The sequence below is a fragment of the Hemiscyllium ocellatum genome, chromosome 31, assembly GCF_020745735.1.
Source record: "Hemiscyllium ocellatum isolate sHemOce1 chromosome 31, sHemOce1.pat.X.cur, whole genome shotgun sequence".
Lineage (NCBI taxonomy): Eukaryota > Metazoa > Chordata > Chondrichthyes > Orectolobiformes > Hemiscylliidae > Hemiscyllium > Hemiscyllium ocellatum.
The window spans coordinates 19,495,940-19,509,482 of NC_083431.1; the positions used below are offsets into that span (position 1 = coordinate 19,495,940).

The 13,543-nt window shown below is 37.9% G+C and overlaps 1 protein-coding gene across 7 annotated transcripts in view; it reads right to left on the reverse strand.

The window, feature by feature from the left end:
- Nucleotides 1-553: 553 nt before the first annotated feature.
- Nucleotides 554-13,543, reverse strand: part of git1 (G protein-coupled receptor kinase interacting ArfGAP 1) — a 217,838-nt gene continuing 204,848 nt past the window's right edge. For 3 of the 7 annotated variants that reach the window (XM_060848344.1, XM_060848346.1, XM_060848343.1), the window contains 5 exons: nucleotides 9,755-9,831; nucleotides 8,348-8,437; nucleotides 7,882-8,055; nucleotides 6,291-6,354; nucleotides 554-5,396 (listed from right to left, as the gene is read on the reverse strand). In XM_060848344.1, the coding sequence (XP_060704327.1) occupies nucleotides 5,184-5,396; nucleotides 6,291-6,354; nucleotides 7,882-8,055; nucleotides 8,348-8,437; nucleotides 9,755-9,831 (618 nt within the window). In that variant the 3' untranslated portion in view covers nucleotides 554-5,183. Of the gene's footprint in view, nucleotides 5,397-6,290; nucleotides 6,355-7,881; nucleotides 8,056-8,347; nucleotides 8,438-9,754; nucleotides 9,832-13,543 lie in introns of those variants that run through there. The other 4 variants (XM_060848349.1, XM_060848347.1, XM_060848345.1 and 1 more) reach the window with 2 other exon arrangements.

Consider the following 13,543-nt stretch of genomic DNA (forward strand, 5'->3'; position numbering starts at 1 on the left):
TGCATTGCCAGTAACTTGGTGGGCAATAAAAAGTGTCTTGAAATGAAGCGTAGAAGGCCAAATCAACAACACAGCAGTTGCAGTCAGATACTCTGGTATAGTGAAATCTGGCTAATTAGCATGTGTTACTATATTTTCATGTAACAATTACAGGATCAAATTCATATATATTAGTTAACATTCAGATTTCAACTCCACATCTAATACAAAAATTAGAAAACCAACTAGCCATGATATTTAAATAACTCCACTTTAGTAGACATTTATGTATCTAAGTGTCCATTTAAACTATTAGAATTAAGTGCAAGCGTACAATCAAATTCTCAAATATCTCTTCACAATCCAGGAGTTTTTAAAGAGAGATTTCTTCATTCCAATAAAACACTGACTTAAAGTTTTAGATTCTTTACTCAAACTTAATTATTTCTCAATATAAATACTTAGATTAATCTAAGATGCATATATAATTAACATATATTTAGTAATGCTCCATATTTTAAATGCACTTTTGTTTGAACATTGTTTAATTTATCAAGAAATCAATACACAAGCATTGTGCACAACAGAATATATTTATTTCAATACAAATGTACAATAGATGAGTTTACAAGGAAGCCCACCACCACATTCCTACTACCAGCTACAATAAGAGTGCATTTCTAAATGGAATTAGTTACAATTAGCATTCATTGCACAACATAAACAATAAGCAGGTCAGTGACTGTCCTTGTTAAATATAACTTTTAGCACTCAACTGTCCAAAAGTGCATGCTTAATACCAATTGTTTGAGATATCAGACATTTGGATTTAAGAAAAAAAAACATTTTGTACCACACACTGGGGATTAGTCATAGAATATATAAAATGAGAATGGTTACAAAGCTGGACCCCAAAGGGGTCACTTGAGAAGGCATTCTAAAACTGTGCGGAATACAGTGTATAAACATCTGAACCCAGAGGATTAGACTGTAACTGAACTCACTAAGGTATTGATTTCTTTCAAAATATACACAACCTTGTTTTGGTAAATGTAAAATTATACTTTAAAATTGTTATTGGTAGAGTCCCAGTGCCTCAGAAACATGTGCTGCAATATTACAAATAGGAATTAACCACCTCCATGATGTTCCTGTATGTTACGTGAAAGTAACTTGCAAGAGATTATATGGAAACTCAATCCATTGGTATATACTTTTCTCATACCATTGTCAAGATGAAATACTGATTATAAAACAGGCTTACATGTAAAACATAGATGAATGATCAATATTAATACAGCACACATTCCCTTTAGATGTGTTCTGAAGTAATCACTGGTCTCATTTGAATACCTTTTATGGCAATCCAGCTATTACAGCATTGAGAAAATGTGTTACTTTTTCCAGGATTACAGATTGTCTTAACCACAAGTTGTACTTGAGTGCGTATAACTTAATTAATACATTCTTCATTCCCAGAATTCAGATACAATATTGAATCTACTGTTCAATCTTTGTCCAACCCTTCCAGGCAGTACCCTCACGTCACATGCCCTGCAACCCCACTTCCCCACCCTACCCCAATAAAAAGTGTTAGCTGTGGGATTAGGGATGGGAATTCCAAGGCAGAAATACAGTGAAGCAGCTCAGTTAGTGTGAAATGGAAATTTTGTACAATATGCATGAGTTATTAGTTACTATCTGAACCTACAAATCACATTATGTTGTGAGCTTGCTTCCTTTACAAAATATATCTTTGCTTAGTGAAATTTGTATGCTCTTGCAGTTTGCCTAGATTCGTAGCTACTGTAAATCCTTGTAAAGTGATGTCAGTGAGTATATTAAATCACTACTTTCCTCAGTGAGATAAAGAGTTTTGCTGCATATGATTCTAATCTTATCTAAAAGGTTGCAGAGTTATTCATCTGAACAACAGACCAATTTCACATATCCCTGCAAGCATAGTGCATCAATACTAGACAGGTCAAAGGAAATTAGTGAATGACATCAATGACAAGAAACTATATTTAACCTATTTTAAATAGGTTTTGATTTTGTTAGTTTAGAGAAGATTTGTTTTTTTTTTGAAGAGAGGTTGTTTTGATACTTGCAGCTTCAGTCAAAGTCTGACTCATCTGTACTTCACTACAATCTTAGACTGGATGATTAAAGTTTGCCTGTGTAGTCTGTGGTGGTGTTTGCAATACTGGCAACTTACTAGTTGCATAGCGTCCCAGTTCAACAAACAAGTGAATCTATGTTATTTAATCCAATCTGGAGACTGTGAAAATGAAAATTTATGATGCCGAGATCTGACTGGAGAAGGTGGACTTATTCAGCAACAGATGCACCAGAGGGTGTGTGGTGCTTACAAATTAGATGTGAAATTTGTTTCTTCCACTAGTGTTAACTGCCTATTTTACAACTTGATAGTAATATTTTACCCTTTTTACAAAAACAAATTAACAGAATAGGTTAATGAATTTTAAACCCTAACATTCTGGAATAAAACCAAAAGTTTATATGAAACTTTCATGTCAAAATTCAGCATTTCCTGACTTTTGTTGTAAACACGATTTCATCCTTACAGAATTACAAAGAAACTAATTGGTTTGAAGATAATGCTGTACAAAATGTCAGCTGTCCATAGCAGCATTACAAATTAAGAGAATTTCAAAAGGGCAATGAAAAGTATTTGCGAGGCTATAGCATTTGATCTTTTCCTTTGCTATTTGCAAAATTTCTGGCAGTGTCTTTCAGACAAACAAACAAAAAGCTGTCACACTAAATTGAACCTTGCCGTTTATTATGTAATTTAATACCATTCCTGGTCATTCTAAACAGTCCTTTATAAATGCCTTGGGTCATTGTCTAAATACTATTGCATTACGTCAAGTTAACTAGACATTTGAAAAGGTACAGAGAAAAAAAAATTTAATTCCCGCTGACTGTACTGTATACAGTCCCTGTCTGTAATTTGTCTTGCAAAACCTATTTCAAAATTTGATATTTTTTCCACTGAATCAACATTTTTGTAGCATATCATAGTGTTTCAATGAATCTATGAAAGAAAATCAACACATTTTAAAATGTCAGCACATCTGTCAGTACTTTGATGAGCATTTTATCAAATAAAGAACAAGTAAAAAGATTTACAATGCGCCCATGTTCCTTTAACAAAGGACTTTGTCTCTTACACTTGGGATAAGCTGAATTCAATGACTGAATCGGCCCAGTGCCATGAACGTAGTGGTTTTGATTACTCCAGTTACATCATTGACTTGCAAGATTAGAATGATAAACAGTCTTTTAGTTGAACATTATTAAACTATGCACATTTGCTTATATTTTATATACAAACAGCACCCCAATACCGTATGCCCAGAACATCAGTTAAGGCTTGAAACATTTTTTCAAAAGCTGTGCAAGTTGTGCATACCTCATACTACAGGAGAATCTCATTTGTCCAAATTTCTTTCAATCTACAGAGTCCTTCCCCAAGTACCATTCCTTTTCAATCAATTTTCCAGCATTTGAAATAAATTGCAATGTAGCATCACAATCTGACTTCCACCTCCCTATACTGGAAGAGATCAATTTTCATTGACATTTTGTCTTCAAAATATGATTTTTGTTCAGTTCACAAAATAAACATTGTAACTTTAACTACTTTGCTTTTAGAATTTTCTTATTGGTAATTTTCCCACTACACCAAGCCCCACAGCTTACAAAGTAAATGGCAATAAAGTTAACATAAGGGTGCTGAAATTATTAATTAACAACAATTCACAAGCCTGTATTTCCCAAATTATTCAGCAATTAAAACTTTTGCAGTTACTATCCAGTTCCCCTTTCACTGTACAGTATCAAATGCCAAGCTAGTGCAAGACAAATGCTGGAGGTGCTGTTTATTCCTCGTGAAATATTTTTTCCCAGGAAACAAATAGATGGCCATTTAATTTCCATAAATAAAATGAAACAATGGATCATCTTACTCCAATAATTGGAACAAGTGTCAAAAGAATCAGGCTCAAGTCTTGTACAGTGTAATGGCCCAACTTCTCTACTCACTTTAGGGATGATGATCTTCAGAAGGCTGAAACAATAAAGAATGCTGGAAACTGAAAATGCCCCCAACATTCTGTGCCCAAAGGTAACATGAAGCCATGTGCTGAAGGACTGTTGCTGCACCCATCAGTCACTTTAATACAGCCCAAGAAAGTTTTGACATACGCTGGATATTAGAGGACCATGTTTAAATTTTTAAACAATGGAGAATGCCCAACACAACCATTAGCTACAGTCAAATAGCATTCTCAATTATTGTACAGTAATTACTGTACTTTAGTAAACTATCAATAAAAATTTCACACTACACAAAGTCATTGTCCTCGGACTGGTCAATGTGAAAAATGGGCACTACTAAAGCAAAGCGTGAAGATTACATTATAATGGGATACAACTGTTTAACAAGATTCAACTGTTATAAGGCACACAATGCACAAAGATGCAATGGTACTGATGGTTGCCAGTTACAGTCACAGGTTCACAGTATTCTATACAAAAAAGGCACCCCACTACTTGTATTTTTTCTAATGGTTTTCAGAACATCTATTGTTCTTCAGCCTCTGGTGATGGCAAAATGAATCAGTGAATAACCCACTGACGATCCGTATTAAACTCAGGTGGTCACATACAAGAACTATCAGCAATTTTCAAGTGGCTTTACTTGCAGTTCTTTTTCATATAACAATTACTGAACGCATGAAGCCTTTGTGGCACTGAAATTTCACATCATAGTGTTCACCATTAATGTAAGACTTGGTACTTTTGCAAAACAACTTATTTGTAGAAGAGTCAAAAATTCCAGTGTAACATAACCCGATGATCAAGTAAATATTCACATCTTGCTGAAACATCAGAAATCGAAGAATATCGGCTATCACCACAATGCGACTTTTTGTTATGGCCGCGCCAATATACAGTGGTAACAATTCTGATTAACTATTATTGGCGAGTTCTACCACAAAATTGGAAGTTTAAACTTTCATCTATCCTGAAAGCCGAAATAATCTATTGCAGAAAAAAGATCCATGTTACTTGAATCGGAATATTTACAGGGATTTCAGTTTGCTTTCGAAGAAAGTTGCATGTTTTAATCTCCCAAATGTACTCCAAAAACGGAATGTGAATGAAGTGTTTTATCATTGTTTTTTCTCACGGGTTGTTATGGTAACCAGTTGCTTGGCTGCCTTAGCAATATCATAGGCACACTGGATGACTTGCTGCGTGAGCAACTGGATGTCAACCGGTGCACCAGGCTCTGGCGGAATGGTTTTCCTGCACTCACATTGCAATCGGAAGGCACTCGCATTTAGCAATCTCAAAGAGCATCGGACTGTGTCCAGGGCAGGCTTCTGTTCATTTAAGGAAAAAAAAACACACACGTTAGAAAACTCTGCAGTGTAGTATCAACAGTAGCTTCACGGTTTTAAGTTTACAATCTGAAACACCCCTAATTGTGTCAGAACAAATTACCTGTTTCTTACATTTAACTAAGCTGAATTTAACTGCTGAATGTATCTCAGTGGTTTTATTTCAGTTAATTACTTAAATTATAAAATTACAGACTGATCAGACACGAGATATTTTGCATTTAACATTATTTAGCCACATTTACATGTTTTATTCATAATAAACAAAATAGATCGAGCACTCATGCCCACCCAAGCTCCCCATTTAGTTATCTTTAGTAGCAGCAACCTGTCCACCTTGAGTTCTCCAGTGCAGCCATTGATGGTGCTGGCCCTACCGGGACAAACCAATCTTGAAGAGGAGACTTCAAACAGGTACCAAGCCCTTCTCCTGCATACATTAAGAGACCAATGTCTGCTGCAGGTGGGATTAAAGAATGCTTGATGTTTATTCATACCCAAAATGGTGTTCAGCACTCTTCTGGTCAGAAATATGTGCCTGCTCCCTGGCCACTGTATTGAGTCTTCTGAACAGCCACTCTGTCATTGAAGACCTCATCCCTGCTACAGTCTCCTGTGCACCTTGCGTACACTGCAACTGCTCCTTCTACCAAATGGAAAGCTGATCTGGTAATGGAAATAAGGTGCCTTGCAGTTAATTCTAGAACAGTGTTAGGAAAATCCATGTTTTTGGGTTTCCAGGCAACTTTCCCTTCAGCTGCTTTATCGCTTCACAAAAGTGATCCATTCTGACTAACTTAACAACAGAAGACCAGAATTTCATAACTAAGGTTATTCAACAGTTTCTCAACCAGGTGAATTCTAATTGAAAGTTACCTTTGGAAAGAGAGAAGCCATTTCAGTGACTGCGGAGTGAATCTTTTCAGAACATGGAACAAAACTGGCAATAAAATAGATAGATTAAGAATCATTCTATAACCAAAACAGTTAGACAGCAACATGTCAAAATAATTTTATAACTAGTATATTAATTATATTATAATTCTATTTCTACAAATGCATAGGTACAGAAATCTCATTAGCGTCAGAGGATTAAATAATACACTGGTCAAAAGAAGAAAAAAGGGAAATAATTAAGAGAAGAACTAAAATTAAACTGAATTGAAGGATTTAGTAATGGTTTTTTAAACTAGACAAAGAAGCAGTGAGGCAGAGGGCACAGGACAGGTAGTACCTGCAGCCTGAAGCATACTGCTTAAACAAGCATTAACTAATGACCAAAGGAAGAGAGCAGGTGTCACTAAGAAAATGTGTGGCAGGAAAGCAAGGAAGAAAGTAACTAAAAGGTAGAATTGAACAAGTTTAGGCTTTCCAGGGATGATAACCAATTGAACTAAGGGCTAGGCTTAGACTTTGATGATAATCGGTAGGTGAAGTGAAATCTTTTCAGGCGACGCTTTGACAGAGTTGAAGCCTATTGAAGACTAAGGTAGGAAGGCCAACCAGAGGATTTAAAAAAAAATCAGACATCAGGACAATGAAGGAACAAGACTATGGGTAGAGGCTGGCAATATTAAAGATGCAGAAGAAAACAGTCAATGGGTGGACCTAGAGACAAGGAGGTTTAAAGGGAGTAGTGCATTTTAGTTCCAGATTTCCTAATCCAATCTTAAGTAAATCAAAGAGGTTACTGAAATAAAGGCCAGAGACAGGAAGTCAAAACCAACTGCCTCAGTTTTGGCAATACTAAAATGGAAGAAAGTTTGACCTAACAGACTTGGATAGATGACTGAAGAATGTCTTCCATTGATTCAGAGACAGAGTTGTAGAGCCGGTGATTTTGAGGACACAAGAAGCTGGTTCCTTGATTCCTGATGAACTTGCATAAGGATTTAAAATAAGGATGAGATCAACAATGTACATGTGATCCATCAGGAGGTTACTTTGAAAGTTGCAAAACCATTAGAGGGAAAGAGAAACTTGCCATGAGAAACTGGTTATGAGCACAACCAGCTAGGACCAGTGTCAAAGACAGTTGGAGAGAGACACAGAGTGTGCAGTACCATCAAAGCAGCACAAAGTTTTTGAAGGGTTTAAGAGAATCAAAGAGCTACAGATACTTATACATTTGAAAATATGGTCAATGATACAAGTGTTGAAAAAGCCAGAAGGGAAGTCTTGATTTAGGAGTGTTAGGATATTAGCTGGAGACTGCTAAGTTAATTTTCTTCTGTTTGGTTATCTAGCAGGGGAGGATTGATTTAAGATTCTCAAACATGGTTTGAAAATATTTTTGTTAAAATATAAGTAAAATCATGCAACTCAAAACTGCAGGATTATTTCATTTGTCTGGTAGCTAGTATAGTCAAATAACAGCTTTTGTCAATATAGTCTTCAATAATTTGTAAGGTTACTCAGTGTGCATCTTGCACCATTGAAAGTAGTTTTAAAGGATTTCCAGACCAACCTTTCATGTTTACACTCCTGGGCAGCTCGAAGAAGCTCCTGGATGTTTTTCGTGACCTGCTCTGTTTTAAGGATTACACCCTCAGTACTGGGAAGGCTTGGATCTAATTCACCCTCATGTTCATCGTATTCTAGGTGGAAGTCATCATCCCTTCCCATCTTCCCATCAGCGATTCTAAGAAGGTAAATGGAGGCTGAACATGAACTCAGTATAGCAGAACAGCAACCAGAATTGTGTCTAGAGTGACTTTTCAGCGCACTACTTCGTGCATATAGAAATCAGATGCCTGAGTGTGTGTTACAAAGGCTGTAACTAGATTGAGGGTTCAGATCAATTCATAAATGGCAATGAGTTGACTGAACCCTAAAAGGCCTCGGCTATAGCATTCAATAGATGGTGGTTGCAAGCTGTAGGGTGAGTGAGTACATACTTGAACAAGTGTCAATGATCATAGACTTCTTGATACCTCAGTTTAAATTTCAGAAGGCTGCAATAGTTGTGAAGAAATTCATCCTCAAATTTATACTTGCCTTCATCAGTCACGAACTGGTAGAAGCTAGAATTTCCAGAAAATAATCAATTACTTTTCATCTTGTAATTTAACACAAAAGTAGCATAGTCACTGTGTAAAGTAACTTTCGACACTTCAGGCGTGCAAAAACAGTGTATGATTACTTAGTTGGTAATTATGTCTGTACAATTAATATAAACAAAGCATTCCAATAACATAAGGACTGTTGAAAGTCCTCAGATGATGCTGAAGCCCAGTCTGAGTAGCAACAGTACAATTCATAAAATTCCTAAACTAAGACTGTACCTGGATCATTTATACCGATTGAACATTTGAACAATCTGTGGATATTACAGAAGTCAGGACAACTCTAAGTAAATAAATGCACAAAGTGCACAGTCTACTCCTGCTCTGCGTGAATGTTCACAGGTCAAATTTAGTTCAAACATGTGGTCCTTATAGCAGCTAACAGCTGAGAGAACATGATGATCCTTGGTATCATTGGGCTTTGATGAAACAACGGAGAGAATAATCTAAATTTTAAAAATTCATTAGTGCCAGAATATTTTCATGTGACTCTTGGTTGATGTGTGTTCTTGTGGATACATAGGCTTTCTGCAGCCTACCTGGCATAATCACAAATGAAAGCAAGCTCTGGCAAAGAGGTATTATTTATTTGCTCATAGAACATGGATGTCACTGGCAAGACTAACTTTTATCATTCATCTCTATTTCTCTTCAAGAAGGTGGCAGCAAGCTGCTGCCTTAAACCATTGCACCATGCACTGTTAAGGAAGGGAGCTTACTCCTCAGGCAATAATGGAATGAGTCACAATCTTCAATAAAAAGAACATTAGAGACAGAAATACTAAGACACCAAGTTATTCTACAGGTCGCTTCAGTATATTTTAAAAATATAAAAATTAAATTTCAAACTTATAAGCTTGGGAGGGTTTTGATAACACAACATCAACTAGATTTCCTATTGCTTTCCTCCACAATGATATCAGAAGACAGGCATGTAAAACTGCTCCCCCTTCTATGTCTTATTTGATGCGGTTCTCCAGAATTAAAATATTGAAAATAGGTGTTTATTTTAAGAGCTACACGGTTAAAAGCACAACAGAGGCATACAGAAACAACTGTGAAAACAGGAGCAATATACATTTGTCTTATCCACTTGAAGATCATCATGGCATGATCCCAAACCTACAGAGACAGAATTGTGCAGGAAGAACAGGAAAATCAATTTAGAGTGCATTTCGGAAATAGTTGTGAAACGTACAGATCACAGAAATGCTGCTGTGCTGAGTGTTATTAAATTCAAAACCATTTATAAGGCTCCAATCAGGATTTACTCACCCTAGTGGCAGCTCACTTGTCTGGGTATTGTCATAGTCACTGTCTGTTCCACTACCACGTTTGTCCAGTTTGGATACCTATAATTGGAAATGAAATGTGAGTATGCAACATGATGTGCTGATGCCACAGGTCTTATTATTAGAGCAAATACTCCTGAGTACTCATTATAAGAACATGACAGGCAGATAAATTGGAGAGATTAGCCTAATTCCCATTGATAAACATGAAAACAATTTTTGAGAATAACTTCAGTGATTGAAGTATATCTTCATAATTCTGCATGCTCATTATGAAGTAGATGAGGAATAATTGGGAGACGGTGGTGTGATGCGAATTGCACTGAAATTTGTAATTCAGAAGAACAGATTAATGTTCTGTGGGCCATGGGTTCAGTTCTCATCACAATAGCTGGTGTGGAATATCAATTCAAACAAATCTGGAATTAAAAGCTAGTCAAAAGCAATGGTGAAACTATCAAAGGTTGTCATAAACATCACTATTGTTCTTCTGGGAAGAAACTACCTGGGGTGGCCAAAATGTGACACTGGGCCTACAGGGAAACAACTCTTAACTACGCTCTGAAATGGCCTAGGGAGCCACATAATTCAAGGGCAATTGGAGAAGGACAACAAATGCAGGCCTTATCAGTGACATACACATCCCATGAAAGAACAAAGAAGAAGAACAAATTTAACTGCGCATTTTGAGCAACATAAATAGAGTCATAGTGATGTACAGCATGGAAACAGACCATACGGTCCAACCTGTCCATGCTGACCAGATATCCCAACCCAATGTAGTCCCACTTGCCAGCGCCCGGCCCATATCACTCAAAACCCTTCCCATTTATATATCCATCCAAATGCCTCTTAAATGTTGCAATTGTACCAGCCTCCACCACATCCTCTGGCAGCTCATTCCATATATGCACCGCCCCTTAGGTCTCCTTTATATCTTTCCCCTCTCACCCTTAACCTATGCCCTCTAGTTCTGGACTCCCCGACCCCAGGGAAAAGATTGTCTATTTATCCTATCCATGCCCCTAAATTTTGTAAACCTCTATAAGGTCACCCCTTAGCCTCTGACGCTCCAGACAAAACAGCCCCAGCCTGTTCAGCCTCTCCCTGTAGCTCAGATCCTCCAACCCTGGCAACATCCTTGTAGATCTTTTCTGAACCCTTTCAAGTTTCACAACATCTTTCTGATAGGAAGGTGACCAGAATTGCATGCAATATTCCAACAGTGGCCTAAACAATGTCCTGTACAGCCGCAACATGATCTCCCAACTCCTGTACTCACTACTCTGACCAATAAAGGAAAGCATACCAAATGCCTTCTTCACTATCCTATCTACCTGCGACTCCACTTTCAAGGAGCTATGAACCTGCACTCCAAGGTCTCTTTGTTCAGCAACACTCCCTAGGACCTTACCATTAAGTGCATAAGTCCTGGTAAGATTTACTTTCCCAAAATGCAGCACCTCGCATTTATCTGAATTAAACTCCATCTGCCACTTCTCAGCCCATTGGCCCATCTGGTCCAGATCCTGTAATCTGAGGTAACCCTCTTCGCTGTCCACTACACCTCCAATTTTTGGTGTCATCTGCAAACTTACTAATTGTACCTCTTATGCTCGCATCAAAATCATTTATGTAAATGACAAAAAGTAGAGGGCCCAGCACCGATCCTTGTGGCATTCCACTGGTCACAGGCCTCCAGTCTGAAAAACAACCCTCCACCACCACCCTCTGTCTTCTACCTTTGAGCCTGTTCTGTATCCACATGGCTGGTTCTCCCTGTATTCCATGAGATCTAGCCTTGCTGATCAATCTCCCACGGGGAACCTTGTCGAACACCTTGCTGAAGTCCATATAGATCACATCTACTGCTCTGCCCTTATCATTCTTCAAAAAACACAATCAAGTTTGTGAGACATGATTTCCCACGCACAGAGCCATGTTGACTATCCCAAATCAGTCCTTGCCTTTCCAAATACATGTACATCCTGTCCCTCAGGATTCCCTTTAACAACTTGCCCACCACCGAGGTCAGACTCACTGGTCTATAGTTCCTGGCTTGTCTTTACCACCCTTCTTAAACAGTGGCATCACATTTGCCAACCTCTAGTCTTCCGGCACCTCACCTGTGACTATCGATGATACAAATATCTCAGCAAGAGGACCAGCAATCACTTCTCTAGCTTCCCACAGAGTTCTCGGGTACACCTGATCGGGTCCTGGGGATTTATCCACCTTAAACAGTTTCAAGACATCCAGCACTTCCTCCTCTGAAATCTGGACATTTTGCAAGATGTCGCCATCTATTTCCCTCCAGTCTATATCTTCATATCCTTTTCCACAGTAAATACTGATGCAAAGTATTCATTTAGTATCTCTCTCATTTTCTGTGGCTCCACACAAAGGCCGCCTTGCTGATCTTTGACAGGCCCTATTCTCTTCCTAGTTACCCTTTTGTCCTTAATGTATTTGTAAAACCCCTTTGATTCTCCCTAATTGTATATGCCAAAGCTATCTCATGTCCCCGTTTTGCCCTCCTGATTTCGCTCTTAAGTATACTCCTACTTTCTTTATACTCTTCTTAGGATTCACTCGATCTATCCTGTCTGTACCTGACATATGCTTCCTTCTCTTTCTTAACCAAACCCTCAATTTCTTTATGATTTGGAGATGCCGGTGTTGGACTGGGGTGTACAAAGTTAAAAATCACACAACACCAGGTTATAGTCCAACAGGTTTAATTGGAAGCACACTAGCTTTCGGAGCAATGTTCCTTCATCAGGTGATGGGAGCATCGCTCCGAAAGCTAGTGTGCTTCCAATTAAACCTGTTGGACTATAACCTGGTGTTGTGTGATTTTTAACTCAATTTCTTTAGTCATCTAGCATTCCCTATACCTTCCAGCCTTCCCTTTCACCCTGACAGGAATATACTTTCTCTGGATTCTTGTTATCTCATTTCTGAAGGCTTCCCATTTTCCAGCTGTCCCTTTACCTGTGAACATCTGCCTCCAATTAGCTTTTGAAAGTTCTTGCCTAATACCGTCAAAATTGGCCTTTCTCCAATTTAGAACTTCAACTTTTAGATCTGGTCTATCCTTTTCCATCACTATTTTAAAACAAATAAAACTATGGTCGCTGGCCCCAAAGTGCTCCCCCACTGACACCTCAGTCACCTGCCCTGCCTTATTTCCCAAGAGTAGGTCAAGTTTTGCACCTTCTCTAGTAAATGTTTTTAATCTTTTCAGGAATGATAGGATGGTTAGATTCAATAAGGGCAGTCTTTACTCCTTCACTATAAACAGAGCCAGCTCTTTACAAGCAGAATTTGCATTGGGTAAAGATACCCCAACCCCTACCTGTTTCCAGAAGGTTCTGTCATACTACTGATACCGATTTAGAATGGCACCTCCATTAGACGCAAAAATATTCTGATGCTGTTTTGTGTCTTAATTTTGTGTATAAAAATTGCAGAACGCGATTAGGTGTAAAAGGAATATTAGAGTAAGGAGCCTTCTGATCTTTCAATGGCTAAACATTAATGCCTAATCTTGCAACTTCCTTTCTTGCTCCTATTTTAGCCAATTACTGTCAACTGTATAGCTTCAAGCACAGCTTTTGTATTCCCAATACAGTCATCACTTCCTCAAAAGCCACACCCATGCTTGTCTGAACTCACTTATTACTGCTCCATCTTCAACCTCCCTTTCATTGTATATTAATCTGGAACTAGATTAAAAAGTAGTCATAAAAACTGTAATAACTCTCCAGTG